At 35.7% G+C, this 17,605-nt stretch overlaps 1 protein-coding gene across 1 annotated transcript in view; it reads left to right on the forward strand.

Annotated features, from left to right (window-relative positions):
- The first annotated feature begins 11,386 nt into the window (after window positions 1-11,386).
- Window positions 11,387-17,605, forward strand: part of LOC145670662 (gastric triacylglycerol lipase-like) — a 79,732-nt gene continuing 73,513 nt past the window's right edge. The window contains 1 exon segment of the mRNA XM_081739451.1: window positions 11,387-11,557. Within this exon segment, the coding sequence (XP_081595577.1) occupies window positions 11,387-11,557 (171 nt within the window).

Raw genomic sequence — 17,605 nt, forward strand, 5'->3', positions numbered from 1 at the left:
TTGGGAGGTGAATCTACTCATAGAAACAAGATAGGGGAATGTCAGGCTGTTGAAACGGTGAGAAAATGAACTTTATAGGTGAATATCTCCAAAACCACTACCCATTGAGCTGAGGTGATACGTTTATCGTTTTAGACCTGTGATCTACTCTATTCAAAGATGCATGATTCAGAATCTTTTAGTAGCAGAGCAAAGGATCCCCCCAGGAAGTGAGTGATTCTCAGGTATTTCGTTAGGATAGGTAAGTCCTATTCATGACATATGGAACGACGTCCCAGCAAGTAACAAAAATTCGTTGATAGAATCGTGTGCTCATGTAATGAGTTTTTTCAGACTTGTTTTTAAAACCAAAACTGCTCAAGCTATTTTGTCGAAATTTCATAAATAAATATTACACCAACAACCTTAGGGCGTAAGTGAGCGCTCTACTGCTCTGGTGTGTGGGCTCACTGATTCGATCCATAGCCAGTAAATTTGTGGTGGACAATATCATATCCGTGGGTTTACTCTCCCTGGTAATCCCTTTCCTCCCATATTTTATTATGCTAATTCTTCCATCATCATTCACTCGTCTTAATCATCGTCTCCCTTAGCCTAACAGGGCATAATCGTAAGACGTTAAACTGAAAAAATTTAGGTTATTTTGCTAAGGAGTATGGTCTCTCACTTATTGAAAGAACCTTACATAAATGGTCCAACAACATTATAGGGAGGTCAATATGTCCTGGAGGCCTGCTCTCCTACTTGTTATAATTTGGGAACAAATGTAACAACGGAAATGAGTTTATCCATATTTTGTATATTGCGTTTTTGTATCCTTGTTATAAAAGAGTGAGATGGGAGGATAAAATGTAAGACAAAGTGCAGGGGTCAGAAAAATATTAGCAATACATTCGAGGTTATCGGAGCGATGGAGTTCCGCGTACGATGACACACTTTGTTGTTCTAAAGAATTTTCAACGTCATTTTTAAAGGTTTACATACCACTGAAATTACACATGGTCAAAGTTAGAAAAAGGGAAACATATACAGGGCGTTCTGTATTATACGATTGATTGATAAACATAGAATTATTGGAACACTTCTTCTCTCTCCCATTTGACAGTGGTAGACAGAATCTTTCTTCTTCTCATCGGAAAGTAAGATGCTGTGTGTCCGATTTTCATGGGAATATATTTGTGTTTATCTATAAAACCTAAGCTTTAACACTGTTTTGTCTCCAAAGGAGTGTCTGGTTCTATTCAAATCTCATCGGTTTAAAATTATATTTGGTTTCATTTCTGCTTCGTGACTTTAATTTCACTTCCCTAAGGATCCCACGAGACGAGACATGATTCGAGACGAGACACATTTTGTAGAATTCGCTACGAGACGAGCCTAATGTCTGCCTCATCTTGTTCTCTGAGGAGGAGACTCGAAGGAGGTTTCCGTGAGAAGGCTCATCTTCTTTTGTAAAAGTTAAGTAAATCCCTAGAGACTAAGTGAAATTGAAGCAAGCAGTAGTTTGGACTGTATCATAAGAAAACCATTATACAAGCGTTTATCTATCACAGCACACGTCATAATATTGATGCTACAAGCAGAGATGGCGGGGTCAACGAAAACCTGACCCATGACCCACTGACACATTACTCATCATGACGCACTAGATCCACGGCCTACAGTGACCCACTCTCATCCACTCCGACCCACCACCAGCAAAACGCAACGTGATTGTCACTATTCATCTCAGTGACCCCGAAAACTATGGATTCGACATTAATTTCGGTCAATTTGAATATTTTACTTTTCATCTCCACGTTTCCTCTTTCCATGCCGATAGGGGCTAAAAACGACTTCGGGGTTGTTACTATGCATCTCATAGAACCCGAAAACTATGAGTTCGACACTAATTTCGATCGTTTTCGATTATTTTTACACATCGCAACTCGGGCCCAAGATCAAACACGGGGAGCCATACTTCACGTTTCCATAGAGGATTAACCATGATTCGAACCCGGGATCAAGCGCTATTATAAGTATTATTAATGAATTGTCAAATTTCAAGTTTTTTTTTTTTTTTAATTGGTGCAATCTGCTTTTATAATATACTAGCAAAAATTACCCGATTCGCTGTTAAATTAACAAAAAATAGTAATAAATTCCGTTAGTCAGTCACTTTTTACTATTCTGAGCTTTCTGATATAGGTCATTTTCAATCCTTTTTATATCTCTCGTCACTCGTCCTTCCCTATGTTGTGTTGCTGAATTTTGATTTAAACAGCATCGAAAGTGTCACTGTTCATCACAGTGACCCCAAAAGCTGTAGATTCGGGACTAAAATCGGTCATTTTTGATGATTTTCTATATATATCCCATTCCCCCTCCTTAATATTGCGGGGCATGGCATTGGAAGTGTCACTGTTCATATCAGCGACCTCTACGAAAACTATGAATTCGACACTGATATTGATCATTTTCGATCATTTTTATATATCTCCTCCTCCCTCTCCTCCAAGTTGTGGGACTGAGCTTGGATGTAAATGGGATCGGAATTGTCAGTATTCAACTCATGGAACTCTAAAATTATGGATTTGACACTAATATTTGTCTTTTTGATCATTTTTAGTTTAGATTAATATCTTCCTCCCCTCCCTTACAAGTTGTACCATCAAAGTGGTATGATAAAACCCATCCCAAGTCCAAAACTCATCTCTGTTGAAAATTTGTGATCGGTCAGGTGGTGCAAGTGTCACCTTCATATATTAAACTAACTAACTAACTCTATGGCCTATGAAACCCGAAGGTTCAATGCCGCGTTCACAAAAGCTCTCCACTGACTTCTATCCTTAGCTAACTGCATCCAGTTTCTACTTTGTATTCCAATCTCTGCGAGATCCATCTTAATATTGTCCTCCTATCTGCGTCTAGGTCTTCCCAATGGTCGTTTTCCGATTGGTCTTCCAGTCAAGACTTTGAAAGCGTTTCTACTTTCTTCCATTCTAGCTACATGACAGCTTCATATATATATATATATATATATATATATATATATATATATATATATATATATATATATATATATATACAGACTGTCCCATAATTCGTGTGTAAACTTTGATTTCATAGTACTCAGCACTCGTAAGAGCTAGAACTGTGAAATTTGCAGGCAATTTAGAGGAAGGTCAGAAGATTTGTCTGATAGCAAAACGAAGTCACGGGTGCTATAGTCTGCGGAGTTACAGGGTCAAAGGTCAAAATGCGATTTTTTCCTTATGGGATTTCAATGTTAAATAGTAGTCTCACATGCCATTCTTTTGAATATCCATCTACGGTAGCAAAAATTGGTATATCGACATAAATTCTAATCCGAAACAATGTGATAATGAGAAATTTGCACAATCGTGATCCCGTGACCTCTACCAGGTCATCTGTGACCTTTGCGGAGAAAGCTCCCTTTTCAACAGCTTATTGTACACGATTAATTCAGTTGAAGATAATGTTAAAAAGCATATGCATAAAGGATTTATCTGAGATCCTTTTTAGTAACTCGAAGAGGTCAGCAATATCATCAGAGGTCAAAGGTCACGCAGTTAAAATGTCATGTTTGATGTGTTAGTAAATATAAAACTGTGACGTTAGAAAGAATGTGAGCTCCCATAGGACACATTCAGAAAGGTCCTTCCGAGAGGTGTTTATGGGCATAGAAAAAGCTCAACAATGTCATAAGAGTTCAAAGATCACGTAGTTAAAACATCATGGTTGATGTGCTAGCTAGTATGAAATTGCGACGTTTGAAAAATAATTTGACTTGCCATAGAAGACATTCAGAAAGGTAGCCATAGAATACATGCATAAGAAAAGGTCAACAATGTCATAAAAGGTCAAAGGTAACGAAATATGAAGTTCATAGTTTGTACATTGGGAAGCATGAGACGGCAATGTTTAGAACTAATTTAGTTGGTATGATATTTAAAACTAGGAACATTTTATTAGGAAAATGGTGTGGAATCGTTCTGCTTTCAACATCTTATAGTACAACATTAATCCAACTACTGATGCCACTGAAAACATGCGTTAAATAGTTATTGAAGGTTTCGTTTCAACCAAAAATGAAACTCGGGATAGTCGTATGAGGTCAAAGATCACGAAAGGTTCGTTTTCCGTAAATTGGTAGTATGAAACTATGCGAAATGTTAAACTGAATTCTTATAATGTTCAAACATTATAAGAATTCAGTTTAACATTTCGCATAGTTTCATAAAATAAACTCTCGGCTCAGTTTTTTCGGCTCTCGGAATACCTATTCTTTTTAAATAACAAGAATATGTAATTCTAGGAAGTCATTATTGTGTGCAGGACATTCTAGGACATAGTAGGTGCACGATTTTCCTTCGTTTCCTAGATTATAAAAAGCATATTATTTGGATAGCATATTCCAATGAAAATATCACATGTAAATGCAAATCATTCAAGAGTTCTAAAAAAGTAAATGCAAATCATTCAAGAGTTCTAAAAAATCCTAACAAGGGACATCACCCAATTGTCCGGCTACGATTTCAATGAAATTTTTGTTGCTGATAGAAGACATGTATTCATTACTTGTGATGACAGAAATTTTTGCCATGGTGCATATTTTCTATTTTTTAATAATTTTTAAAAGTTGTGATGTGGTTAATAGAGATTACTGCAGAAGTCCCTTACTACCCTTTGTAAACGGAGTGTTAATGAAAGAACAACCATGTAGATACGTATAGGGCCTAGAGGGAAGTCGTATGGTACGTATGACCTTGACGGCAGCCATCTTGAAATCCGCCATTTTGAATTAAGGTTAAGTTTTTTAAATAGGAATAGGGTAATATGATACACAATTTCGGGCTAGAATTTAATCAGGAAGACAATGGTGAAGTTAGTTTTAAGATGCGTCCATTTGGTGAAAAGTCACAGGCTTTTTAATTGTTTATACTTACTATGTGCGTAAGTCCCTTACCTCCGCTTCCAACCCGCGTATTAATGATAATAAGTGGATAAAGTAGGCTAGCCTAGGTAATACATATTATGCCTAGAGGGAAGTGATACGATAAGGGTATCACTGACGGCAGCCATCTTGAAATCCGCCATTTTGAATTAAAGTGAAGTTTTGAAAACTGAAAACCATAGCATGTGGCTCCAAATTTTAATAGTAAATTTTCTCCAAAAGCCAATGGTATGCTTATTTTTGTTCTATAGTTAACCAGTATAGAAAGATTGCTGGATGCTTATCCCAACACTATTCATGAACTGGCAAATCGCAACTCTTAAAAAATGTAATAAATTTAGAAAACATGAGCCATGGAAACAATTGCAAAGTGCCAGTTGGAATCTTGAAACATGCGGTGAAAATTAGGAGTGTTGCCAGTTTGAAAGATCGAATAATAGACGTTTCGTGCACATTAGAAGAGTCATAAATTCATACTGGTTAACTATAGAACAAAAATAAGCATACTATTGTCTTTTGGGGAAAATTTACTATTAAAATTTGTTGTCACATGCTATGGTTTTCAGTTTTCAAAACTTCACTTTAATTCAAAATGGCGGATTTCAAGATGGCTGCCGTCAGTGATACCCTTATCGTATCACTTCCCTCTAGGCATAATATGTATTACCTAGCCTAGCCTACTTTATCCACTTATTATCATTAATACGCGGGTTAGAAGCGGAGGTAAGGGACTTACGCACATAGTAAGTATAAACAATTAAAAAGCCTGTAACTTTTCACCAAATAGACGCATCTTAAAACTAACTTCACCATTGTCTTCCTGATTAAATTCTAGCCCGAAATTGTGTATCATATTACCCTATTCCTATTTAAAAAACTTGACCTTAATTCAAAATGGCGGATTTCAAGATGGCTGCCGTCAAGGTCATACGTACTATACGACTTCCCTTTAGGTCCTATACGTATCTACATGGCTGTTCTTTCATTAACACTCCGTTTACAAAGGGTAGTAAGGGACTTCTGCAGTAATCTCTATTAACCACATCACAACATTTAAAAATTATTAAAAAATAGAAAACATGCACCATGGCAAAAATTTCTGTCATCACAAGTAATGAATACATGTCTTCTATCAGCAACAAAATTTCATTGAAATCGGAGCCAGACAATTGGGTGATGTCCCTTGTAAGTACAGACTGTACTACTAGATTGTTCGTTATTTCTTTGTATCCATATCAAATAGGATAATGCATTGAAAATAAACTGTTTCTAAACAATGCATTGTGTTGAGGAGTTTGGGGGAGAACAAAGATGTCCCGTAATCTCATGTTAAATAAATATGGCAACCTTAATATTGACTTGACATTTACCCAGGAAATTGAGAAGAAAATAAGAGTAACAAGAGTAACTCCACTGGGAATAAATTGCTTTCCCATGTAAGAAGGAACGCACTCTTATCGTTTATTTATATCCTTCCGTGATTGAAGCATAAACGCGATCTGTTTATGTTTTGGGCTCACGTCAAGTAATCAGTCTGTTTCGTTCACAAGGGTGGTTTGGTGTTACTTGAATGATAATCTAGTTGGACAGAGACAGTGTGGCAGTAGAGTATGGAGTTGAGCTTAATATTAAATGAGTCAGTGAATCTTGTCTGTCTTGTATTGTGTAAGAAAATAAAAACTGTTGTAGTTCTTATTTTCCCTATACCCATAGGCCTACGTTTTTGGAAGTGTGCGTGTGTAATTATGTAAGTCACAATGGATACTCTAACAAAGGAACAACGTGCCGATTTGCTTGAGTGTTACGTTCTTAGTAGGAAGTCGGCTACAAAAACGCGGGGAAAGACGCTTTCACAGTGGGATGTGAAAGTAAGCAATAGCCAAATTCTTCGTCTTTACAAGCAGTTTCAAAATAACTGTTTTAGGAAGGAACATTTTTCCCAGACAACGAAAGGCAGGACCGCCTGTAAGGAACTCTTCCTAGAACACTATATGCAAAGTGGGTTCATTCTGTGCTTAGTTCACCGAGAAAATCAGTTCGTCGTCGGAGTGTTGCACTCAACGTCAAAAGAAGTTCGCTGAATAAGATATTGCGTGTGCTTGAAGTTAAGGCGTACAGGATGAAAATTGTACATAAATTACAAGATGATGATTTGCATGCCAGAATTTTATTTTGTAACTGGTTGATAGACAAATCAAATGAAAACCCCATGTTTTTATTCCAGATTATAATGTCAGATGAAGCTAAGTCTTTTTTTAATGGAAAGGTGTCTTTGTCACATGCACGGTTCTGGGGACCCAGTCCACCGATGGAAAAAATTGAACGCTGTGCAGATCAAAGGAGTATTGTGGTATGGATGGGACTAACAACAACTGGTGTAATAGGGCCGTTTTTCTCCGAAACGTTAATCAACTTACATATCAAAATATGTTGCGAGAATTTCTTCTCCCTGAACTTGATCGCTTAAATCTTAATCCACGCAATGATATGTGGTTTCAACAGCATGGTGCTCCAGCACATCGTACTAGGGCGACATTATAAATTTTAAGAGGAAGGTTTGGAAACCGTTTAATAAGTATGGGTTCTGATGTTGAGTGGAAAGCTAGAAGTCCTGATCTAACCCCATGTGACTTTTTTCTGTGGGTCTTTCTTAAGCAAGAAGTTTATAAAACTCCTTCTGCAACACTTGAAGAACATCGACAATCGATATAGCGTGCCGTTGAACAGATAACTCCGGACACTCTTGAAAACATCTTCACAAAGATCCTTGTTCACAGAGTGAACTTATGTTTAGCACATTACAGAGATCACGTGAAATAAATTGCAATCCACTAAAAAGATTTCAGTCTGCAAGGACATTAGTGTTTGTTGAGCAGGTAAGACAATATTTCAAATATTTCTGTGTATTATATAACTATTAATATGTTTCAATAAGAAAAAGACATTTCGAATGCAGTTTTGCAAGGATAAGTAATTAACAAAAGGTGGAACTCATGCCATGTTGTATTCATTGTTTTCAACATCAAAGAAACAGATACCTACCATTCCTTGCAGTACCTGAATTACAAAATTAGGCTTCTTCACCATATAGCAATATGACCTTTTCATTATGGTCATGTGCACCCGTTGGAAGGACTTTTCTGCATGTGTTCCATGGCAGCTCAAATCCTTATTTCCAACAGCATAGTTTCATAATTGCTAATACATAAAACATGAAATTTTAACTGCGTGACCTTTGGCCTTTAATGACATTGTTTACCTTTTACCTGTGCCCATACACATCCATTGGAAGGACCTTTCTACATGTGCTCTATGGCACCTGAAATATTTTTTAAATGTCGCAGTCATTACTTTCTAACACATCAAACATGATATTTTAACTATTTGACCTTTGACCTTTTATGAAATTGTTGACCTTTTTCCTATGCCCATAGACACCAATTGGAAGGACCTTTATGCATGTGTTCTATGGTAGCTCAAATCAGTTTTCTAACGTCGCAGTTTTATACTTGCTAACACATCAAACATGATATTTTAACTACATGACCTTTGACCTTCTATGACATTGTTGAGCTTTTTCTATGTCCATACACACTCATTGGAAGGGCCTTTATGCATGTGTTCTATGGTAGCTCAAATCATTACTTCCAACGTCACAGTTTCTTACTTGTTAACACATCAAACATGACATTTTAACTGCGTGACCTTTGACCTCTGATGATATTGCTGACCTCTTCGTTTTGCTAAAAAGGATGTTCAGTAGATCCTTTGTGCATATGTGTTTTTAATATTATCCTCAACTGAATTAGTTGTGTACAATAAGTTGTTGAAAAGGGAGCTTTTTCTTCAAAGGTCACAGATGACCTGGTAGAGGTCACGGGATCACGATTGTGCAAATTTCTCATTATCACATTGTTTCGGATTAGAATTTATGTCGATATACCAATTTTTGCTACCGTAGATGGATATTCAAAAGAATGGCATGTGAGACTACTATTTAACATTGAAATCCCATAAGGAAAAAATCGCATTTTGACCTTTGACCCTGTAACTCCGCAGACTATAGCACCCGTGACTTCGTTTTGCTATCAGACAAATCTTCTGACCTTCCTCTAAATTGCCTGCAAATTTCACAGTTCTAGCTCTTACGAGTGCTGAGTACTATGAAATCAAAGTTTACACACGAATTATGGGACAGTCTGTATATATATATATATATATATATATATATATATATATATATATATATATATATATATATATATATATATGTGTGTGTGTGTGTGTGTGTGTGTGTGTGTGTGTGTATTGATTTTTATGTCTCCATCTCCTCACCCTCCCCTACGTTGCTCCGTCAACGTGAAATGACAGAAAGCATGTTTTATTTATTTTTATATATATTTATTTGTACTTGTTCCCTCAACAGAGTATAAAACTCCAGTTACAGAAGGTTAACATTAGTGTTTATGTCCAGTTAACCAGTAAGAGTAATGATGATAAATAAGTTTAAATACATACATAAACAAATACATAATAACACGACAAGACAAATAAAATACATTAAGTGTACAAATAAGCCATGAATCATAGGATTTCCAAAACTTGGTTCCTGAAGTGACGCTCTTTGTTATTGAATATATCCAAAAACACATTCTCTTTACTTATTGCATTGTAAGCAGCACTAATTCTCCAAGTAGGTGACATATACAGTATATTTGTTCTTGCTTTCCGACAAAAGAATGTGTTATTATTTTATGCACGCGTTTTGAGAGACGGGGCTTGAATAAATAGGTTTTGTAACAGCGCTGGACAGTCACTTTTATTATGTAGAAGTCGAAAGAGAAAAATTAAGTCAGTTAGTGTTCTTGTTTCTTCTAACGTCCTGAATTTAAAATTATCAATAAGATTGGTATAGTGCTCAAATTTTGGATAAAAATCGGTCTTTTTGTAGGTAAAATATCTCAAGAATTTACTTTGCAATTGCTCAACTTTCTGGCATTCAGATTTTAAGTATAGATTCCAGTCAACTGATGCATATTCTAATTTAGCCCTAACATACGAAAAGTAAAGAGTCTTCAACGTCATCTCATTTCTAAGTTCATTACTCATTCGAATTACGAATCCGAGGTTCCTATAGCTTCATTAGTTATTTTACCTACATGTTGGTTGAATGTTAACCTATGATCAAATATTACTCCCAAACCCTTCACTGAGTTCGATTTATTTAAATTTGCCCCACAAATGAAATACAAATATTCGCAAGGAAACTCTTTTCTACTGAACGTCACAGACACATATTTATCTACATTCATCTGAAGTTTGTTTACTTTACAACAATTCATTACCTTATTTAGGTCTTGTTGCAATAAATAACAGTCTTCTTGTGTTTTGATTTTGGCATATATTTTGAGATCGTCTGCAAACAGTAGTTTTTCTAAATTTGTAATACAACACGGAAGATCACTGATAAAAAGTAAAAAGAGAAAAGGCCCCAAGTTCGATCCCTGTGGAACTCCTGAAATCGTGTCGATTTCTTTAGAAAGAAATTCTTTATAGATAACGGACTGTTTTCGGTTATGCAAATAAGAGGAAAAGAAATTGACCATCGCAGGACTAAAGTTAAATAAAGCTAATTTATGTCTCTTCCCTCCCTTACCCCTCCTCTAAGTTTTGCCGTCAAAGTGAAATTATAGCAAACTTCCCAATCCCGAACCTCATCTGTGTTCAAAATTTGATCGAAATCGGTGAGATGGTTCAAGAGATTAAGAGTCACAAACATATTCACTTTCAATTTTATAATATAAATTTTATATATAGTTAGGATTACGTCATTATGTGAATTTGTCATTTCAGTTGTATCATCAATTTTTTTTAACTTTTTTTTCGCTATAAAATCAACAGTGACGCAATAAGCAAATAGCAGAGGATATGAATACTGCTAAGAATCCAAAGTCCTGTGTGATATGACCCGACGAACTGCACAAGTGACAGTTGAATCATCGAGACAACGATACAAAAAAAAAAAAAAAAAAAACATAATAAGCACCTGACCAAACCAGTTCAAGTTTAGACGTCGTGTTAAATACGTTTCTCACTTGAAATGTTGCTTTTTAAAGAACTGCTTTGCCCTTTCATTATCAATATGCAGTTAAAAAGCATTAACCTAATTCTGTTTTGGTACAGCTTCAGGAAGTTCTCAGTGCAAAATATTTTTTCCAAGCAGTAAGGTTTCCCTTACAACGGTTAGTCTCCAATAGTTCCTTTTTTTTCTTTTTCTTTTTCCCCCCTTAGCATCCGGTGCTATGTCATGTGATAAAATGGCTTCATGTTATTCGTCAAGCACTGAAATTATTACATCACAATACAGACACTACCACAGAAACACAGCACACAAAACGCGGCTCGCGAAAGAGTTTTCAATCATTCGCGATGGGTTTACTTTCACTTCCCAACAACGGCCATGTGTTCCTGTTGTGCTTTTGTTTAGTGTTCCAGTGTGCTTCGTGTGACACTGATAATGAACTTTGGAGTTTAGAAACAAACGAAGTAGGTGGTATATTACCAAATATTCCATACAATCCAGACGCCAATTTGCCTACGGTAAGTTATAAAGAATATAAATTTACTCCATTGCAATGTATGTTTTTATTTGTGTTGTTGTTGTTTCAATGTTTTTGTTTTGAAAACAACTGCACATCGAAATGCGTTCTCAAACCCTAAATTATTGTAAAAGATGAATAGCCTCAGTAGAGTGTGCATCACAGTTACAGTATATACAGGGCCGGCTCTACCATACGTACAGCGGGGGACACTTCTAAATGGTACACCTTAGCCGTAAATCTCCATATGGCTGTACCATTTAGAAGTGTCCCCCTCTGTACAACACATGCCTTTGCACGGGCCGGTAAATTTCGAGGGGCGGCAAAATCTGTCATAACTATACTATTTAAAATAAATATTTTTTGTTGGAAACAGACTTCATGTTGACGGTAGTTAAATTTACTAAGCTATGACTTTCTATTTGAATACTACATTCATATATCATATTTAAGTTCCATTACTTTGAGGTCACATGGACAATGCTAAAGCAAATGGTCAAACAAATTCCAGTATGAATTGCTTGATTGTAATCAAATACAAGAACTTAATTCTCGAACAATAGCGAACACTTGTTCCATTTAGTTAGTTATCACTGTTTTGACATGAAAACTAGTCTTGCCTTCATTACAAACAAGTTCCTTATCATTGAAGGTGGAAACAAGTTTTTTTTTAAAAAAAAAAAAATAATAGATGTAGAAGAAAAAACAAGAAATAAAGATAAAATAGCTAGTTGCACTTGAATTGCAAACTGATATATTGAGATTGAAGCTTGATATGAAATTCTATAAAAAGGATTACCATGTTTCCTTTGCAGGTATGCTTGCTTTGTCTTTCACTAACTAATAGATTATAATTTAAACAAAAAAACACACACAACTGGATTGTGTTTATACTGTTTAGACCATTCTGAGTGCGAGCGCTTTTCCCTCACCTTACGTTGTTCATGATGGGGTAGCATACTATAAAATTGTATCTTTTAAATTTTGTTCTTTCTGGAGAAGGGGCGGCAAATGATGTCATTGTATGGGGCTGGCCCTGAGTATATACAGGGTGATCGAAAGAAGTGTTGTTAATATTATTCGAATAGTGATTCTTTGTTCGAATAATTATTATTCATAACTTGCCTCCCTCCTCCGCAATTTTCTGTCCCCCTCCCTTTGCTTCTTTTAACCCTTTTAAGTTCTTGTGCCTATTTTTAGGCACTAAAGTAGTGTCTTTCATTATTCGATTTAAAAAGTACCAATAAATCTTTTTACTTAAGTTTTTTTTTTGTTTTGTTTTGTTTTTTTGTTTTTCAAGTATAGGGGCATTATAGAACACGTTACGTATAGTTTCACTACTTGCTGTGTCGAGACATAGGCATGATGACTGCAAAACAATATTTTTTGTTTGGCCTATTTTCATTATTTTTTGGCAGGCTTACTTTTGCACCTAGAAAATTGAAAATTTTGCACAAACATTCAGTGCACCGACTAGTATTTTTCAGATTTCTGCGTTGACAGAGAGGGGTTCCAGATTGGCAAAAAAAGCTAAAACAGAAAAACAGGATATTTTTAACCAAAAAATCCTTTTTTTGCGATTTTTCTGCCTCAAATACTTGATGGACACATGTAAATCGCACAGTTGAAAGGCTATTCTATCCAGGGACGTACGCAGGAATTTATTTCGGGAGGGGTCCGACGCTTTTCGGGGGGGTCCAAACATAATTTCAGGCTAAATTGTATTAAAAATTGTAAAATTACCCCTAAAATTAGACTAAATTTACAAAAAAGTCTGGATTTCGGGGCGGTCCGTACCTCCAGGACCCACCCCCTGCGTACGTCTCTGATTCTATCGTAAATAGAATAAAGCAGAAAACATGATTCTAGGTTAAATAGGGATATCTAAGGAAATTTTTTACCTGAGAATTGGGTCTTTTGTGGTAATCTGGGGTATTGTAGGAATTATTGGTAATTTTTTTTTTCTCCCTTTACTATTCAAGGTAGAAACTTAAAATTTTGTACACACATTTAGTACACCCCTTAGTATTTTTCAGTTGATTTTGGGATCTGTGCGTTAATACGGAGGTCCAGTGGGGCTCAATTAAAAAAAAAAATCCGATTTCTCTCAAAATTTCCATCCTCAGGGACATGATAGGGAAAAGTGAATGAAACTGTTTGAAAGACTATTCTATTCTAAAGAGAATGAGGTAATTAAGAACCATGATCTTAGGATAAATAGAGATGATGCTGCAGTTGTTTAACTGAAAGTTTATAATTTACCTTTTAAAAAGCCAGAAATTAGAAGGGTTGAGAAATTAAAGCTGGCGTCGCTACAGGAAGACTGGAAGAACAGGTTGGAGCGATGTATCCTTATGATGTTGTAGAGAAGTATTGTTGTAGGGGAGATATTTCTCTACCTTCCCTACTTTGAACCAGTTTGCATTTATTTATTTATTTATCTTAATACATAGCCTTTATCTTATTACACTGACATGTTTTTGCATTGTAAATAGAATTTTTAGTATAATGTTGACTAATGGAATAACGGAACGTTATTACACTTTACGATTGTATACCAAGGCTAAAGGAGACGTTAATGATGAATGAAATGGAATGCGATAATGGCGAAATGAAGAAAGTAGGAGAACTCCGAGAAAACTCATACACACTGTGTTTGTCCACCACAAAATTCAACTGGCGCGGACTTGAATTGAACTATGGACACCACGCATCAGATGTGATCGCTGTAATCATTACAATTTATACAAGAACCAAAGAGCCCTCATATGAAAAGGAAAGCCGGAAGCAAGAATGTGAAAAGCCCAAACAGTGATTATTTCAGGGGTAAGCTTAGAGGATTTCCCACAGTAGCTAATGTCTCTAATCACGCTCGATGAATGTTACAAATATTCGCAATACATACTACCCCCCCCCCGAAATCATCATTGGTGTAAGAGTGGAGCATTTACTTTTCCTCTTACCATTTTAACTTCGTATTTTTTATTATTATTATTATTATTATTATTATTATTATTATTATTATTATTATTATTATTATTATTATTATTATTATTATTATTATTATTATTATTATTATTATTATTTTCAGCTAACGACAAAGACATACGTGAGATGCAAATTGTTATGAAAAATAAAATTCGCTGACATCGCTATTTTGAGCGGCAGCAGAATTGTCGTTTGACCTTGAGAGATATTCTTATGTCCACCAATCCATTTAAAGGAATGTTGCCAACCCTATGTGTACAATCATTCGAAGCACAAAGGAAGAAATATATGGAAGTTGGAGGTAGTTTCGGTTAGAATAAGTTTGACTACTTATTGTAAACCGAAAGGTGAGAGGCAAGGATACGCGTAATAAGTATCGAAAACAAGACTCTTATACTGAGATAACATACATCAAACAGGTTCCGTCAAACAAGCTTTTCATCAACTGTGAAATATGATTGAATAAAACACTAGGCTTCGTCTTGAAAGAATTACACCAAACTACTTCTTGTTGAATGTAGCGCCATCTGTCACAAGTCATGACACAGTTTAAAAGAACAACAACAAATTTTATTCTTTATCTCAGATTCGTTTTGGGGTGAAACATGGAGGCTCGAAATTGAAGAAACCTTAGTGAAACTAGTTTTCTCTAATTACAGCGCCACCCATCACGAATTCAGAAAATACTTCCAATAACATTTCCTTATTTTTTCTCGTAGAATCCGAATCTACAAAAAAAAAAAAAAAAAAAAAAAAAAAATGGAGAAAGGAAAAAAGAACCTCATTTGAGTTTTCAAAGTTATCCCCACCCTACTTTCAAGGGGAGTGACAGCGGGCTAATTTTGTCACACGTGAATATCCCTCTCGAAAACATTATTCTTTCTTTTAATTTGAGATGCTTATTTTTCTAGATATTTTGCACTCTCAAGTTAAAAATCTCCCCCTATTTCTGTTCAGGCATAATTCAGTATATATATATATATATATATATATATATATATATATATATATATATATATATATATATATATATATATATATATATATATATAATATCTTTGAAATGATTAATCCTACGGGTAAAAAAGTATAAGGATCTTTTCTGTAGAATTTTATACGTTACAACTTTCTTCACAACTATTCACTTTGCAGAATTGATAATTTTCAAGATAATTTTCGAGATAATTGCAAATAAATAAATAAAAATAATAATAATAACTTCCTCCCCTAAAAAAAAAAAACCTACGGTTCAAATTAAGGGTACCGTAAACGCGGGCTACTTGGACCCAATTTTGCAATAAATTCGTTCTTTCGGCCTGTTTTCATCCACGAAAACTCCAAAGTTATTGTCATAAACCATATTAAGTTGAACTACAGGTTTTATTGTACATATCCAGGACAGTTTTAGTTACATATATTGAAAACAAAACACAGGCGATTATTGTAAAAAATGGGTCCAAGTAAGACTCGCGTTCGGGCTACTTGAACCCACCCCCATATTTTCCTACAGAAAACCACTGAAATCTGCTCTGAGACTAAGTAGGACGTAGGTGTTCCAAGAACAACACTTTTTATTTACTGCAAACCACAAAGAGAACATATTAAGAGGTACTATCAAATATAATGACTGTAATAGCTGATTACGTTTTCTTCTACAGCTGCACGAGCCCTATCTATATTAGCAGCGAATCTAGTCGTTGACTGGAGGTGCAGTTTCTAAAATAACTTCACCCAATCTTGACTGGGAAGATTGTCTTAGAATGCAATGACAGTTCTCCCATGCATGGCTAAATAGGACTTCACAATAAATCTGAAATCAAGTTAATTAACGAGGAATCCGAAATCACAAACTTCATCAAGATGACTAGCGAAGGCTAATTCTTCTTCTTCAGTGAACACTTTCAGATGGTCCGGATTCTGCCTTGACCTATTCTTTAATCTTCTTTCTATGGTGGAACGACTTATCTTGAAGTGAGCTTCTGTTTCTTTTCGCGACATTTTCCCCGAAGTGAATTGCTGGTAAACATTCTTCAAGCTGTTATGAAAAATCAGCATATTTTCGACCTGCAGGCAATCTTTTATATTGATGTACCATTTTGTACCGGTATCCTTAAGGAAACAATGAAAAGTCCTTACTTGTGTGACACGTTACAACAGACCTTTATTTTTCATTGATAAAGATAACAAAGGATGGGGTAGGATAAAGATAACAAAAGATGTGGGACAAAATATCCATGTTTTCCAGGTCATATGTACACACTTCATATACTGTATAATGCAATTACGCACACATCTTATTGTATATGAGAAAGTTTACTATGTCAGTTTCATTAACCTATATGTAACTACTTATGTGTTTACTTAGCATTGGTTCCACTTACTTGCAAATAGTGTCCACACATAAAAGTTTGGCGCTCAATAAATACACTCTTTTCGTCAACGACCTTTCTCACCAATGCTGCTCAATCGTAGCCTACCACAGAACTAGTTTCAATGTGTGTACGGCTGCATTATGATCCCATCTAACGGATCTAACTCTGAACGCACTCATTATTGCATTGCATATGGGACTTTAAACGAGTTTTTGGTATGGGTCCAAGTAGCCCCTTAAGGGTCCAAGTAGCCCGCATTTACGGTACTCTTCTGGATATGTTGAGAGCAAAACAAGAATTTTAGGAATGATCAAAAAAATTGCATCAAAAGAGTGCGATCTTGGCCAATAGTTAGTTTTTGGATCAGGGGCTACAAAATTTTTGAACGGCCCTTAAATCGGGTTTTCGTATTTTCTACGGAATAAACAATCATACTGAGTTAAGTGATAGTTTGGAAATGAAATGAAATCTGAGTTTTACGTCCCACGGTTATGCCGGTTAGGCCAAAGGAGACGGTGATGATGAGTAATGAATGAAATGGTGGAATGAAGAAAGTGGGAGGAAACGGGAGAACCCCGAGAAAACCCACGCACACGGTGTTTGTCCACCACAAAGTTCACTTGGCGGGAGCAGGGTTTGAACCCGAGACCCCTAGCACCCGAGGTGAACGCTCTACCACTGAGCAACCG

The sequence above is a fragment of the Thermobia domestica genome, chromosome 14, assembly GCF_964235325.1.
Source record: "Thermobia domestica chromosome 14, izTheDome1.hap1.1, whole genome shotgun sequence".
Lineage (NCBI taxonomy): Eukaryota > Metazoa > Arthropoda > Insecta > Zygentoma > Lepismatidae > Thermobia > Thermobia domestica.